General features: G+C 45.1%; 1 protein-coding gene across 13 annotated transcripts in view; it reads left to right on the top strand.

Annotated features, from left to right (window-relative positions):
- Nucleotides 1-16,046, top strand: part of KMO (kynurenine 3-monooxygenase) — a 35,549-nt gene extending 19,503 nt beyond the window's left edge. For all 13 annotated transcript variants that reach the window (XM_080650870.1, XM_080650873.1, XM_080650874.1 and 10 more), the window contains 9 exons: nt 1,523-1,688; nt 7,300-7,371; nt 8,909-9,030; nt 10,690-10,837; nt 11,263-11,320; nt 11,956-12,038; nt 13,651-13,752; nt 14,069-14,128; nt 15,700-16,046. In XM_080650870.1, coding sequence (XP_080506996.1) covers nt 1,523-1,688; nt 7,300-7,371; nt 8,909-9,030; nt 10,690-10,837; nt 11,263-11,320; nt 11,956-12,038; nt 13,651-13,752; nt 14,069-14,128; nt 15,700-15,873 — 985 coding nt within the window. In that variant the 3' untranslated portion in view covers nt 15,874-16,046. The remainder of the gene's footprint in view (nt 1-1,522; nt 1,689-7,299; nt 7,372-8,908; nt 9,031-10,689; nt 10,838-11,262; nt 11,321-11,955; nt 12,039-13,650; nt 13,753-14,068; nt 14,129-15,699) is intronic.
- The last annotated feature ends 931 nt before the right edge of the window (nt 16,047-16,977 follow it).

Below are 16,977 nucleotides of genomic sequence, written 5' to 3'. Positions count from 1 at the left end.
TGAAGCTCCATTTCCTCTGAAGCTCCATTTCCTCTGAAGCTCCATTTCCTCTGAAGCTCCATTTCCTCTGATGTTCCATTTCCTCCGAAGTTCCATTTCCTCTGAAGCTCCATTTCCTCTGACGTTCCATTTCCTCTGAAGCTCCATTTCCTCTGAAGCTCCATTTCCTCTGAAGCTCCATTTCCTCTGACGTTCCATTTCCTCTGAAGCTCCATTTCCTCTGAAGCTCCATTTCCTCTGAAGCTCCATTTCCTCTGAAGCTCCATTTCCTGTGAAGCTCCATTTCCTCTGAAGCTCCATTTCCTCTGAAGTTCCATTTCCTCTGAAGCTCCATTTCCTCTGAAGCTCCATTTCCTCTGACGCTCCATTTCCTCTGACGCTCCATTTCCTCTGAAGCTCCATTTCCTCTGAAGCTCCATTTCCTCTAAAGCTCCATTTCCTCTGAAGTTCCATTTCCTCTGACGTTCCATTTCCTCTGAAGCTCCATTTCCTCTGAAGCTCCATTTCCTCTGAAGCTCCATTTCCTCCGAAGCTCCATTTCCTCTGAAGCTCCATTTCCTCCGAAGCTCCATTTCCTCTGAAGCTCCATTTCCTCTGAAGCTCCATTTCCTCCGAAGCTCCATTTCCTCTGAAGCTCCATTTCCTCTGAAGTTCCATTTCCTCTGAAGCTCCATTTCCTCTGAAGCTCCATTTCCTCTAAAGCTCCATTTCCTCTGATGCTCCATTTCCTCTGAAGCTCCATTTCCTCTGAAGCTCCATTTCCTCTGAAGTTCCATTTCCTCTGAAGCTCCATTTCCTGTGAAGCTCCATTTCCTCTGAAGCTCCATTTCCTCTGAAGTTCCTTTTCCTCTAAACTTCCATTTCCTCTGACATTCCAAGCCTCGTGCCCCCCTCTTGCGATGGGCCATGGGTTTCCAGTCCATTCAACAACCACTTGTAAACTCACACATCTCTAGCCCAGGCCTGTGCCTTCCTCCTTGGTCCTTCATTCAATCCTAATCAATGTTAATTTCTCATGAGACATTTTCAGAGGACACCCTAGCCGGTGTGGCTCCGTGGGTAGAGCGCCAGCGTGTGGACCAAAGGGTCCTGGGTTCGATTCCGGTCAAGGGCACGTACCTCGGTTGCAGGCTCCTCCCCAGCCTGGGCCCTGGCGTGTGCAGGAGGCAACTGATCAATGTTTCTCTCTCATTGATGTTTCTAACTCTCTCTCTCCCTTCCTCTCTGTACAAATGCAATAAAATATATTTAAAAAAAAAAAAGATCCTCTCCCTCCATGCAGGGAACTCAGCTCTCAGGCCCACTTCCACGGCCCGCGTGCCTTTCTTCCTCAGTACGGCTGTGTGTTATTCTCCTTCTCAGAGGAAGACCCGTGTTAGGGATACGTGTTACTGTCTTCATTGCATAGCTATCAGCTCAGAGCTGGAGGGCAGGTTTGTAAAAGTGAGGAGTTAGGCCCATGACATGCTGCTTTTCACCACTAGACATTTTTTTTTTTAAGATGGTTCATTTTATTTTTCAGATCTGACAAAGTTCCCAAAGATGTCACCTATGACCTCATCGTAGGATGTGATGGAGCCTATTCAACGGTCAGAAGTCACCTCATGAAGAAACCCCGCTTCGATTACAGTCAGCAGTACATTCCTCATGGGTACATGGAACTGACCATCCCACCTAGGAATGGTGATGTAAGTTCTTCCCTCTCTTATCCCCTCTTCCCGCCCCCCTGCTCCCCTCCCCGCCCCCGCTGCCCCACATTCCACCTCAGATCAGCATGGAAGTTGTTCTCACTTGCATGTCTTGGTCAGTTTTGAGGTTTGACACGAGTATTTTGTCATTAAAAATAAATTGGGGGTTCCCTGGCCGGTTTGGCTCAGTGGATAGAGCGTTGGCCTGTGGACTGGGGGTTCCCGGGTTCAATTCCGGTCAGGGGCATGTACCTTGGTTGCGGGCACATCCCCGGTGGGGGGTGTGCAGGAGGCAGCTGATCGATGTTTCTCTCTCATTGATGTTTCTGGCTCTCTGTCCCTCTCCCTTCCTCTCTGTAAAAAATCAATAAAATATATTTAAAAATAAAAAAATAAAAAAATAAATTGGGGTACAGATATCCCCTTAATACTATCCCTGTCTCTCCCTTCCCTTTATTGAAAAAAAGTATATATATATTTTAAATATCATTTTATTGATTTCAGGGAGAAAGGGAGAGGGAAAAAGAGATAGAAACATCCATGATGAGAGAGAATTATTGATTGGTTGCCTCCTGCACGCCCCACACTGGGGATCATGACCACCGGTGCCCCGACCAGGAATCAAACCGTGACCTCCTGGTTCATAGGTTGGCGCTCGACCACGGAGCCACACTGGCCGGGTTTCCTTCCCTTTTGATATACTTTCCTAACTAAAGACAGAGAGGAATTACAACTACCCTGCTGGAGACACACGGGGAATCTGTCTTCCGTAATAATACCATTTCTCTATTTTCTCTTGAGAGGGAAAACAATGGGTTGGGAATCAGTTCCGGGCACTGGCGATCCACAGGACTTGTTTTCGTGGTTAAGTCAATAATAGCCTCTAAGTAAGGGGAGCAGCAAGGCGGTGCAGAGAGGTCCCCAAGGAGTTCCCATGTTAAGCGTATGTGGTCTGAGACAACGATGTGATATGTGTATTTTATCTGTAATAATAAAAGCGTGCCCTGACTGGTTTGGCTCAGTGCATAGAGCATCGGCCTGTGGACTCAAGGGTCCCGGGTTCGATTCTGGTCAAGGGCATGTACCTTGGTTGCGGGCACATCCCAAGTAGGGGGTGTGCAGAAGGCAGCTGATCAATGTTTCTCTCTCATCGATGTTTCAAACTCTCTATCCCTCTCCCTTCCTCTCTGTAAAAAATCAATAAAATATATTTTTAAAAAAACTTAAAAAAAAATAATAAAAGCATAATATGCTAATGAGACCAGACAGCCCAACAACCTTCCGGACGAAGCTCCTTGCACGAATTTCGTGCACCGGGCCTCTAGAATTGTCATAAGCAAAGAAATGTAGGAACTTCTTAAGGAAAACCAAAATACCGAAAAAAAGGAATGAGGATCCTGGCTTATAAGGAAGGATCAGTAAATGGTGTTAGCTGAATACTTGATTTGCATATAAATATTCATTTTTCCCCCCTCTTTCCATGACTTTTTTTTAATTTGTCATTTTATTATTTTTTAAATTTATTGGGGTGACCTTGGTTAATAAAATAATATGGGTCTCAGGGGTACAATTCTGTAACACATTACCTGTATATTGTATTGTGTTCACCACCCAAAGTCATCTTCTCCCATCACCATTTATCCCCCTATCCAGGGGTCCTCAAACTTTTTAAACAGGGGGCCAGTTCACTGTCCCTCAGACCGTTGGAGGGCCAGACTATAGTTTAAAAAAAAAACTATGAACAAATTCCTATGCGCACTGCGGGCCCGGGACGCGTGGCTGCTAAGCAGGACAGGCAGCGGCCCCCGGCGGGCTGGACCAATGTCCTCGGCGGGCCGCATGGGGCCCGCGGGCCGTCGTTTGAGGACCCCTGCCGGATACCTTCTCCTACCTCCCCCCATCACCTGTCCCTCCGGCAATCACCATACTGTTGTCTGTGGCCACGTGTCTTTATTTTTGTTGCTTAATCCTTTTACTCTTCTCACCCAGCCCCAACCTCCTCCCCTCTGACAGCTGTCAGTCTGTTCTCTGCATCCATGACTCTGTCTCCACTTTGTTTCTTTGTTTTGTTCATTCCATTCCACACACAAGTGAAATCATATGGTCCTTGTCTTTCTCAGACTGGCTGTTTCACTTAGCATAATGCTCTGCAGGTCCCTCCATGCTGTCCCAAAGGGTGATATTTCCTTTTTTATGGCCAAGTGGCATTCCATTGTGTAAATGTGCCACGGCTTTTCCATCTATTCCTCTACTGGACTATGGTAAGTAGCGCCTTTAATTTTTACATTTTTGAGATAACGCCCTGCGGCTTTCCGCAGTGGCTGCCCCAGTCCTGCATTCCCACCAACAGTGCACAAGGCCTCCCTTTTCTCCACATCCTCGCCCATGCCTTGTCTGTTGGTTTGCTGATGATAGCCATTCTAACAGGTGGGAGGTGATAGGAGGTGATAGCTCATGGTGGTTTTAATTTGTATTTTATCCATTCTTTTATTTATTTATTTATTTATTTATTTATTTATTTATTTATTTATTTTTAGAGAAAGTGGAGGGGAGGCAAGATGGGGGAGGAGAGCGGGGAGAGAGAGAGAGAGAGAAGCATTAATGTGAGAGACACATTGATTGGCTGGCTTCTCATGGGCTCCGGCATCACAGCCAAGGCCGGGGATTAAGCCTGCAACTGAGGTACATGCCCTGGACCAGGAATCGAACCTGCAACCCTGCCTTCGGGCCAATGCTCTAACCCAGGGGTCCTCAAACTTTTTAAACAGGGGGCCAGTTCACTGTCCCTCAGACCGTTGGAGGGCCGGACTACAGTTTAAAAAAAAACTATGAACAAATTCCTATGCGCACTGTGGGCCTGGGACGTGTTGGCTGCTAAGCAGGACAGGCAGCGGCACCCGGCGGGCCGGATAAATGTCCTCGGCGGGCCGCATGTGGCCCGCAGGCCGTAGTTTGAGGACGCCTGCACCGCTGTGCCAATTTGGCTAGGGCTACTTTGCTCATTTTTTTTAATATATTTTATTAGTTTTTTACAGAGAGGAAGGGAGAGGGATAGAGAGTTAGAAACATCGATGAGAGAGAAACATCGATCAGCTGCCTCCTGCACACCCCCTACTGGGAATGTGCCCACAACCAAGGTACATGCCCTTGACCGTAATCAAACCTGGGACCCTTCAGTCCACAGGCCGACACTCTATCCACTGAGCCAAACCAGTTAGGGCTCTTTGCTCATTTTTTAATTGGAGTGTTTGGTGTTGAGTTTTCAAGCTCCTTAGCAATATTGGATATTTACCCCTTGTCAGATGTATCATTGTGAATGTTCTCCAAAGAGTTTTCTTAGTCCCTTGTTCCCATGTTGAACCATATGTGTCCTGAGGCAAATATGTGATATGTACATTTTATATTATCATAAGCAAGTAAATCTAGGAACTTATTATGAAAACTAAAATACCTACAACAGGAAGAAGGATCTTGGCTTGTATGTAAGGGTAAGTGAACAGCATAGTTAAATACTTGATTTGCATATAAAACATCCATTTTTCAAGGTACTGATTTAATCTGTCTGCCTGAAATTCAGTTATCTGCAAGAGAGCTGGTCAGTTTGGGATAGTGGTAGCATATACCAGTGATACACCAAACTGTATCGTCAGTCAAATCCATATTTTAAGATTTTATTGTCTTTCTATTTCTTCTTCCTGGTCAAAAAATGTGTTTACTAATTCTTTTTTTTAAAATATATTTTTTATTGATTTCAGAGAGAGGAAGGGAGAGGGAGAGAGAGATAAAAACATCAATGATGAGAGAGAATCATCCATCAGCTGCCTCCTGCATGCCCCACACTGGGGATCAAGCCCGCAACCCAGGCATGTGCCCTTGACCAGAATCGACCCGGGACCCTTCAGTCTGCAGGCCGACGCTCTAGCCACTGAGCCAAACCAGCTAGGGCCAGGAATCCCTTGTTTTAACTTCTCCCACCCCACAAATTTCTTACCTGCCCAGCTTTTACTTCCTATTCTTCTAATTTAGCTCCAAATCAGCGATTGTACCTCTACCACTTGAAACTGCTGTTAAAGGGAAGTTATTTGGCTCCCCGTACGGATATGTGTTGCCTATTCAACTGCACTGTAAGATCTTTGAGGTCAGAGTTATGCGTTTATTCATGGGTGTGTCTACGTACTGGGCTTTCTTTGGGGCTCTGGAAATTAAAAAACCAGGAAGGAATATTTTCTTCCCCTAACACAAAGTATGCAAATGTTATCCTGTGCTTCTGTGTTCTTCCTCCTGGGTACAATATACACATGGTAAGTGCTTTCTAAACAACTGTAAGAAGTAATGCGAACTTGAAAATAGTTGGAAAATTGATTGGCTGTTCTTGTATATATAACATATCCCTGGGAGCCATAAGGGTTTGTATTAGTTCTTGGGTCCATTGATCTACCCAATAATCAATACTTTTTTTTAGTTTTTTAAATTTCTTTATTGATTAAGGTATTACATATGTGTCCTTACGCCCCCACACCTCCCATTCATGCCCCCACCCCCCTGTTGTCTGTGTCCATTGATTAGGCTTATGTGCATGCATATAAGTCCTCTGGTTGATCTCTCCCCCTTACCCCCACTGTCCTCTACCTTCCCTGAGGTTTGACGTTCTGATTGATGTTTCTCTGTCTCTGGATCTGTTTTTGTTCATCAGTGCATGTTGTTCATTATATTCCACAAATGAGTGAGATGCTGTGATACCCAATAATCAATACTTACTCAGGCTGCTATTTTGCTGTAAAGGCCAGACCTCTCTACTATTTATGTTGAAGAAAAACACGTGATAGGAGGCTAGTTTGTAAAATTTGGTTTCGCCCGTGAATTTTTAAATTAGGACCTTTCCATTCATACAAATAAGTCCCCAAATAAGGTGAAAAATAAAATCTAAAAATGTCGTATAAACATATACAGGGTGCCCCTCCAAAATGTATAAACACTTTAAGAGCTGATAGTTCAATTTTGAAAGTAAAATGTATTTTAATAAACACTGCCTTTAAAATCATTCAAAGTATGTGCATGCATTTTTGGAATACCTTATATATATATATGTGTATCCATACATATATAGCTTATATGTGTCAATATATACATATTATGTATGTAGTGAGTGTGTGCGTATAGAAATAAAGAGAAGAAAGAGGAGAGAGAGAACATCTTATAGCCTGTTTTCAAGTCTTCAATTATACCTAATACTGCCATACTGGGTATTGATAGGGTATTGATTTTAAACTTTTTGAAGTCAAGTGATCAAGTACATTTTTAATAAAAGGCAATGGTTATATATATATAAGGTTATATATATATATATGTTTAAATGGTTATATATATATATATATATATATATATATATATATATATGTTTAAATGGTTATATATATATATCCTAAGGTTGAGTTTATAAAGACAGAGCACAAAGTATTGCCTAAGACTGTTTCTACTTTGTAATAACAGACACCATCATGAATATGATGCTGATTTAAATCCCTGTGGGAAAATTATAAAGTAAGCATAGTCAGTTTTACAGATGCATGGCGTTAACACACTAACCAGGTATATGCACATTGCTCTGCAGTTTGCCATGGAACCGAATTACCTGCACATCTGGCCCAGAAACACCTTCATGATGATTGCACTTCCTAACAAGGTAGTCCGGAATCTCTCATCTACTGCAATTCTGCGTCTGTAACCAGTGTTGTTCTTTATTCACTTTTGCGCTGAGTATGTGTGAACCTGATTAACCTCGTCATCGTTCAGTCTACGGAGTGATTACATCTTTGAAACTTTGGGATTACTGGGGGAAAACTGAAGCCATTCCAATTATTTACATCAGAAAGGAGAGTCAACATACGTGAATGACTAGTGGGGCCGTGTGTCGTGGTGCCTGTCATCTTTCCCAAGACAGTGAAGGAAGAAGCGGCCCCCAGATAAAGCCACAGAGACTTAGGTTGTGTATTAGGAAGTACTTTCAGCCTTTAAGATTTAGAAAACACCAGAGGCCCGGTGCACGGATTCGTGCACCAGTGGGGTTCCTCGGCCTGGCCTGCACCATCTTGCAATCTGGGACCCCTCAGGGGATGCTGGACTGCTGGTTTCGGCCCAATCCCCGCAGGCCAGGCCGAGGGACCCCACCGGTGCACGCCGGGCCTCTAGTATGCATATAAGATCTTTGGTTAATCTCTTCCCGCCCTCTCCTCTCCCCACTTCCCTCTGAGATTCATTAGTCTGTTCCATGTTTCCATGCCTGTGTGCTGAGCGTCTGCCCCCGGTGGTCAGTGTGCATCATAGCTACCGGTCGAACAGTCGCTTAGGTTTTCATATATAGATATAGATATAGATATAGATATAGATATAGATATAGATATAGATATAGATATAGGTATAGATATAGATATATAGATATGATATAGATATAGATATAGATATATAGATATAGATATAGATATATAGATATAGATATAGATATAGATATAGATATAGATAGATATGATATAGAAATAGATATAGATATATATAGATATAGATATAGAAATAGATATATAGATAGATATAGATAGATATAGATATGATATAGATATAGATATAGATATAGATATAGATATAGATATAGATATGATATAGAGATAGAGATAGAGATGTAGGTATAGATATAGATATGGATATAGATTGGAATATACATTATCAAAATAGAGTAGGGCTGTTCTTTCATTAGACTCTAAACATTTTTATATATAAAATGTATAGTATTGTTATTTCATTCTTGTTATTGTTATTATGCAATGTAGATTGACAGCGTTATCTGTTGGTCTTTTTCTTTTATCTTTTTTTCTCTTGGTATCAATCTTGGCTCCAACGCCTATTCATACTGTCGTAAGACGAACGAGAGAGGAAAACAGGGAGGCGATATTAAATCCAACCAACCTAGTAGTAATCCAAGGTGTGGTGTTTGCTTGGTGAAAATGTCTGAAACCCACAAGGTAGAAAATTCCCCGAATAACCGAGAAGCAGGGGAGTAGCCGGGGCCGCGGCTGCGCTTCCCCTTGGGCGTCGGGGAGAGCACGAGGCTGCCTCTGCTGTCTGCTTGGGCCCTCCTGCCACAGCTGGAGCCCTGCGATTTGGGGGTTCACCTCTGTGCCCACATCATGGGCCTCCTGTTCCTGCTCACGCCGTTCCTTTCCTCACAGAACAAAACTTTCACCTGCACGTTGTTCATGCCCTTCGAAGAGTTCGAGAAACTTCAAACCAGCAGAGACGTGCTGGATTTCTTCCACAAGTACTTCCCGGACGCCATTCCTCTCATGGGAGAGTAAGTCTTGGGATGTGCCATCGTCCCTGGCCAGTTCGGCTCAGTGGAGAGAGCGTCGGCCCGCGGATTGAAGGGTCCCGAGTTCGATTCAGGTCAAGGGCATGTACCTTGGTTGCAGGCTCCCCAACCCTGGTCGGGGTGCGTGCAAGAGGTAACCAGTCGATGTGTCTCTCACATTGATGTGTCTCTCACATCGATGGTTCTCTCTGCCGCTCCCTCTCCCTCCCTCTCTCTCTAAAAATCAATGGAAACATATCCTCGGGGGAGGATGAATAACAGCAACAAACCAAAAAAAAGAAGAAGTAGTGCAATCATGACTTTCGCTCCATTGGGCTGAGTTATTCGAAAATCAGATGAAGACTATGCACCTTATTGGTTTTGCTTAAACATGTCCAGTTGGGCAGTGACCTAGACAGGAAGCCTGTGTTAGCAAAAGCGGACGCTGTGCTGTGAGCAGGGCGTTGAACAACCCCAGGCATGGCCAGTTTTTCTGGGGAAGACAAGTCACTGGTGTCCCTCGGCCTCTCTCTCTTGTGCGGGCTCTCAGGCCCCCCCCCCGGCGAACAAGTAACTCTGAGCCGCAGCAGACACCAGCAGCCCTAAGGGCACGTACTAGCTGTGCAAGCTTTCCTATGGGTCCGCCCCTCACAGTAAACGGCCATAGCACTGGTGCCTGCCCCAAAGGTCGACTGTGAGGACTAAAGGGTCCTGTGCCCATGAACCATTCATCACAGAGCCTGGCACATAGAAAGTTCCCCGAGACGAAGAGCTGATTGTATTGGCACCTCGGGCCCATGTCAGCGTCACCCGCCCTGTGGGCCTTTGTCACCTGGCCTCCCTCGGTGCCTGTGTCCCGCTGTCCCTCCCTCCCCGAGTCCAGCTCACTTCCTCCCCTCGGTGAGGTCTTCGTGGAGGCACACAAGACTGCAGAAAGAGCACGATTTTAAGACTTCTCTGCCCCTTACTTCCTTGAGTCTCAGGTTTGCCATCTGTAAAATGAACATCAGGCCCGGCCGGTGCTGCTCAGTGGTCGAACATTGACCTCTGTATGAACCAGGAGGTCGTGGTTTGATTCCTGGTCAGGGCACGTGCCCAGTGGGGGGCGTGAGGGAGGCAGCTGACCCATGATTCTTTCTCATCATGGATGTTTCTCTCTCTCTCCCCCACTCCCTTCCTCTCTGCAATCAATAAGAATATACACAGAGTGGCCAGATGATGATGATCTCTGAACGCATAATAATCTGGCCACTCAGTGTCTATCCTATATAATAAAAGGCTAATATGCAAATTGTTCCCTCGACCAGGAGTTCGACCAGCAGGCAGGCTGGTCAACCACCCATGTCCCCTTCCCCTGGCCAGGCTGGCCGGACCCCACCCATGCACGAATTCATGCACCGGGCCTCTAATATATAATATATATACTGAGTGGCCAGAATATTATGCATTCAGAGATCATCATAATCTGGCCACTCAGTGTATTTTTTTTAAAGAAATGAAACGTGGGGATCAGAAGAAGCTTCCGTTCCTCCCTCTGCTGCCATTCTTGTGTACTTATTCGTCAGTAACGTCCTATGGTAATAAAGCCAACAGGCGTGAAAGGATTGGGCACTGGTCGATGCCTAGTTTAACATCTCTCCATCCCGTTCTCTCTCTCCGAAGGCAAGCCCTGACACAGGACTTCTTCCTGTTGCCCGCCCAAGCCATGATCTCTGTGAAATGCTCCCCTTTCCACTTTAAGTCACGCTGTGTGCTGATGGGCGACGCAGCTCACGCCATTGTGCCCTTTTTTGGGCAAGGAATGAACGCAGTAAGTTCTTTTCCCGCCCCGGTAACAATATCTCAAATAAAACCAAAAACGCCCTAGTGGTTTGGCTCAGTGGATAGAGCATTGGCCTGGGGACCCAAGGGTCCCAGGTTCGATTCCGGTCAAGGGCATGTACCTTGGTTGCGGGCACATCCCCAGTAGGAGGTGTGCAGGAGGCAGCTGATGGATGTTTCTCTCTCATCGATGTTTCTAACTCTCTCTCCCTCTCCTTTCCTCTCTGTAAAAAAATCAATAAAATATATTTAAAAAAAAATAAAATCATCACTCACTGCTGGGTGTGGCTATTCAGGGTTGTGTGCTGGTTGAGGGTAAACACCCTATGACCTATCACTGGGAGGTCTATTCAAACTTGCTAAGAAGCGTTTGTGAGGTCCAGTTTATTTTTCCCCATTTGTTCCTTATTTTAGGGGTTCGAGGACTGCCTGGTATTTGATGAGTTAATGGAGAAGTTCAATAATGACCTCAGTAAGTACACTTTCTCCGGACTAGCCCTGCTGATGAGCTGTGGGCCTGTTTCTGATGCTGCGTGACCACAGACCCCACTGCCTCGTTCCTGTTCAGGATGATGAACGTTTCTGCTTGTAGATTCTGCCACTCTTGTTGATCGTATCAGACGAGGAGCCGCCAGAGAGGAAAACATAGTTTGTTTTAAGATAGATAAAGTTCCGAGACCAAAATTTGGTGGCGGCATGCTCCTTTCTCTCCCGTTCCCCCTGGGTACCACCCTGCCTGCGCCCCCTACAGCGCCCTCAGAAATACTGTCAGCAGCTCCGGTGTTTCTCGCTTTTTGCCCGATCAAAAGTCTCCATCTGACACTTCCATTTGCCTTTTGATTAAAATTGATTCCACCAATATGTCCATTTTACGAGCATGAAAGTTTAAACACTGTATACGCAATTCTAAAATGAAATGAACTGTATATAATTTTCATCGGTAAAAGAAATCGCCAACAGTAGCCGATCTGAAATCAATAAAGGTATGTTAAAAAAAATAAAAGGTTAGAGAGAATAAAAGGTTAGAGAATAATGTTAGCTAGGCAGAGTCCTGCTCATTTTTATAGACTGTCTCGGAAACGATGTATTCTTTAACTTGGTTTCTAGGTATGTGTCTTCCTGAATTCTCAAGATTTAGAATCCCAGATGACCATGCGGTCTCAGACCTGTCCATGTACAATTACGTGGAGGTGAGTGAGAGGCTTTGGCTCTGTTCTAGGAGATCATTCACTGACACTCTAACAAACTTCTGTTACAAATTTGCGGATGAAGAAAATAGGTCCAGAGGTATGGATGCATGGAACAGAATAACAGATCACAGTGGGGTGGGGGATGGGGGTGGGAGGGGACAGGAAGAGATTAACCAAAGAACATACATGCACATATACATGACCCATGGACACAGACAACAGTATGGGGAAGGTCTGGGGTGGGGCAGGGGTTGGGTGGAAGGGGGCAAAAAGGGAAAATATGGGAGACATCGGTAATACTGTCAACAACTAAAATAAAAAAGAATAGGAACAAAAGAACACACACACAGCATTCCTTACACATCGGTGGCTTGTGACTATGCAAACGGTGATAATCATCCCCGCGCCTCATCTCCATCTACGCTTCAGTGACATTTAGGAGGCAACAAAGACGATAAAATACAAAATGCCAGTATCCGTGGTCGGCAAACCGTGGCTCGCGAGCCACAGGCGGCTCTTTGGCCCCTTGAGTGTGGCTCTTCCACAAAATACCACGGCCTGGGCGAGTCTATGTTGAAGAAGTGGCGTTAGAAGAAGTTTACGTTTAAAAAATGTGGCTCTCAAAAGAAATGTCAATCGTTGTCCTGTTGATATTGGGCTCTGTGGACCAATGAGTTTGCCGACCACTGTGCCAGTTCAACCTCTGATAATTCACAGACTCAAACCTTAGACATTTACTGGTGTTAGTAATATGCTATTTTAATGAACACAGAACTTTGATATGTGTTAATATGTTTAAGAAATCGCCTTTCCACTCTTAACCGTATAATCTCCACCCTTAGGGTGGCATTGAATACCCTTTGGGGTACTATGCCCTGCAAAAAATACAAAAACAAAAACAAAAAAGCAAGAACAAAGCAATTCACACAGTCAGAAGATTCACCACATGAAGGAAAACATAACTCCATTTTGAGCCAATCACATGAAAAGCTCACAATAATTTGTTGTGGTTCTAGGTTTAAAATAATCCAAGGAAAAAATTCCCAAGACAAATGTAAAGAGAGGGTAGCTGTTTTTCCCTGGCATCATAAGATAGAAAGTAGTCATGTGGACTGCAACTTGAGCAGAGTGGTTTTATGTATATGCCATGAAGGAAATTCTACAAAAATACCCAAAGGCTCATTAATATCTTCCCTGTGTCTTTAAAAACCAGACAGCTACAACCCAATATTTGTCCTGAATATACAGTAAGTGTAACCCGATCACTTCCTGCCATCCACACTATTCCAAAGCAACCAGGAAGCAATAGAAACTAGTCAAATCACCGGGCGGGCTCAGATTACTCAACAGATGCAGCTCAACACACTCCTTGCAGTTCCCATACTGACCCCTGAGCAAAACAGAGTTCTCCAACAGGTTTAGTGTCAACCCTTGGCCTTTCCAAGGTCATGTCCTCCCTGCACTGTTGAGAATGACTAAAAGGGACTGGGAAACAAGAATTGATTTGAGGACTTTGTGCCTGGCTCTGTGGTGAAGAAGATGAAGAGTAGTAATAAGTTGGAGGAAAGGTGCATGGTTCAAGGTGTTCTGGAGAACTCTTGCATTATTGCAGATGCGAGCACATGTCAACTCAAGATGGTTCATCTTCCATAAGAACGTGGAGAGATTTCTTCACGCGATCATGCCATCGACCTTCATCCCCCTCTACACCATGGTAAGGTCTGAATGTAAGACTTGGCCTCTTTTTAATCTTCTGTTTAGCCACTGAAGAATTACACAGCCCTAGCTGGTGTGGCTCAGTGGATAGAGTGTCGGCCTGCGGACTGAAGGGTCCCAGATTCGATTCCGGTCAAGGGCACATGCCCAGGTTGTGGGCTCCATCCCCAGTGGAGGGTGTGCAGGAGGCAGCCGACTAGTGAATCGCTCTCATCATTGATGTTTCCATCTCTTGCCCCCTCTCCCTTCTTCTCTGAATAAAAATCTATTTAAAAACAAAAAATACACAGAATGTGCTTTAAACTTTCTTACAGGTCACGTTTTCCAGAATAAGGTACCATGAGGCGATGCTGCGCTGGCGTTGGCAAAAAAAGGTTGGGACAGACTCACGGTTTTTGTTTTTTCCTTAATCGGCTGTGTCCAGATGGGTAGTGTTTTGGTTATGCACACTTCAGGCAAGCGCAGAAATGCTGTGATGCGTGAAATGTTTGCCTTCCGAATAAAGAAAAAGTGCCCTGGGTACACAGAAGGCAATGTGCCTAATGAGCAAAGAGGGAGAGGGAGAGGGAGAGGGAGAGGGAGAGGGAGAGGGAGAGGGAGAGGGAGAGGGAGAAGGAGAGGGAGAGGGAGAGGGAGAGGGAGAGGGAAAAAGAGAGAGAGAGAGAGAGAGAGAGAGAGAGAGAGAGAGAGCGAGCTTAGGAAGGGAAGATATTAAAAAAAAGAATTTGGTGCTAACTCTACACTTTTGACTATTTTAGAGTAAAGTGACTTTTGACTTTTTTTAAAGCAATTGACTTCTGCTTCATGCAATACTCTGGTGGATTTCATTTGTAAAACTGGACAAAAATTAATCACTTATAAAACATAATCTAAGTCCAATGCATTGCTATGCCACACTCATTTGGGGCAATGGACCTAGAGAAGCCAATAAAGGGACATTCAGATTCCCTATTTTCCACTTTGGAAATCTTACCACTTCATTCACCCAACCAATGGTTTTATTCAGGGTAGAGCCTGAGCTGGGCCTGGTGGCGAAGAAGCACTAGCCCCTGCCCTTCACAGAGCTCAGAGACTGGTGGGGGAATGTCATGGAAAGACACAAACTGCCCCTGGAGAGAATGGGGGTGGGCCCAGGCACCCGGAAGCTGAAGACCCCCCCACCCCCACCCCACATGGCCCCAGTGGGAACGGCAAGGATTTCAAGGGCACTGGAAGGTAGCAAATCCATGTGCAAGTGGCTAGAGGAGGAGCCGGAATGGTAAGCAGTCTTCAACATCTTTTTTTGAATGAGTAAGGTGTAATCCTATATAATAAAAGGGTAACATGCACATTGACCCTAACGGCGGAACGACTGGTCGCTATGATGTGCACTGAGCACCAGGGGGCAGACGCTCAATGCAGGAGCTGCCCCCTGGTGGTCAGTGCACTCCCACAGGGGGAGCTCTGCTCAGCCACAAGCCGGGCTGAGGGCTGCGAGCGCAGCGGCAGTGGCAGGAGCCTCTCCAGCCTCCTTGGCAGCGCTAAGGCTGTCCCGGGCTGCCAGAGGGATGTCTGACTGCCAGCTTAGGCCTGATCCCCTGGGGAGCGGGCCTAAGCTGGCAGGTGGACATCCCCCAAGGGGTCCCGGACTGCGAGAGGGCACAGGCTGGGCTGAGGGACCCCTCCCTCCCCAAGTGCACAAATTTTTGTGCACCGGGCCTCTAGTTGACATATAACATTACATTGGTTTCAAGTGTACAACATGGTTCAATGTTTGTATATACTGCAACGTGATCGCCATGCTCTTCTCATGGACACTGTGCAGGGACTGAGCTGTGAGTCTGACTCTCTCTCATTGATGTTTCTCTCTCTCCCTCTCCCCTCCTGTCTGAAATCTTTAAAAATATTTTTTAAAAAATTTTGAATCTTTGGATGAGTAACATGGGAATTCTTGCTGTATTTACAGGTGATAAACAAAGGGTTCTTTCTCTTCGGAACACTGGTAGCCATCGGCAGTACCTACCTCCTTATACGCTCCATGGCCCCGAGACCCCTGGATTACTTGAGAAGACCATGGGACTGGGTCACTAACCTCCAGTATACAGGACACGTTTCCCTGAAAACTCCCTGGAGTCACTAGAACAAATCCCCACTGTCATCAGCAGGTGACAGAGAGGTCGTGAAGTAGCAAATACACTTGATTTCTCTGTAACCAAATCTAAGGATCAAAGCCATGGTTCCCATCATCATATTTAAGTCACTCGTGGAAGGTGTTTGTCAGCTTAAGAATTAAATTCAATGTAGAATGTCCGTGTGTTCGCTGGAAATGTTTTTAAGGCCACCACTTTAAATTGCCATGAGTAGCTTCCCACAACACCATGCTCACGTCACGTCCTTCTAAATATAAACGGGTACTAATACCTCTTTCACTTCTCGAAGAGGAAGGCTGTGGGGTGTCTAGGAAGTCACTGACCACACTCTTTCTTGAAAGGGCAGAATGGAGGATTTACTCAACACCTGGGACTAAAGATCGCAATTTGCCCAACATGTTAAGGGAACTTTTCATCGCTTAGATGCAACTTACCCAAGCACAGGGCTCAGACTCACTTGATGAAGCTAGAACTGTAAATGAGGAATTTAGGGGCTTGCTAGTGAGTTGATGGCCTCACTCACAATGAATTGATAGTCTTTTCCAGTCTTCAAAGGTCAGTATTACCTTCTGAGGACGAGCGAAGTCTACGGATGCCATGCCGAGTGAAGGACAGGAAGGGTTGTGTTTATAAATTAAATATCTACATATACAGGAGAATAGAAAGGAAATGAAAGGAGATGGTATTCGTATAAACCTGAAGCAGTATTTTATTCCATTTCAGACTTTTAGAAGCTAACTTATTTTTGAACTGCATGCTGCGGCAGAACCAGAAATAAACTGACTTCAAAAAAATTGTTTTAAATTGATCCCAAATTTAAATTTATATATTTCAGAGAGAAAGAGTGAGAGAGAGAGAGAGATAGAAACATCAATGATGGGAGAGAATTATTGACTGGCTGCCTCCTGCACACTCCCCACAGGGGATCAAGCCCGCAACCTGGGAGGCTGAGTTCTGACCCAGGACCTGCCTCCGGGCCCAGCCCTTCATCTCTAGGAACCTTAGTTCCCTCATCTACCTAATAAAAGAGTAACATGCTAATTGACTGTACCTTTGTGATGCCCACCAGCCAATCAGGAGTGAGTATGCAAATT

The sequence above is a fragment of the Plecotus auritus genome, assembly GCF_963455305.1.
Source record: "Plecotus auritus genome assembly, chromosome: 14".
Taxonomy (NCBI): Eukaryota; Metazoa; Chordata; class Mammalia; order Chiroptera; family Vespertilionidae; genus Plecotus; species Plecotus auritus.
Note: the sequence above shows the minus strand (reverse complement) of the source record. Positions and strands in the feature narration are given on the sequence as shown.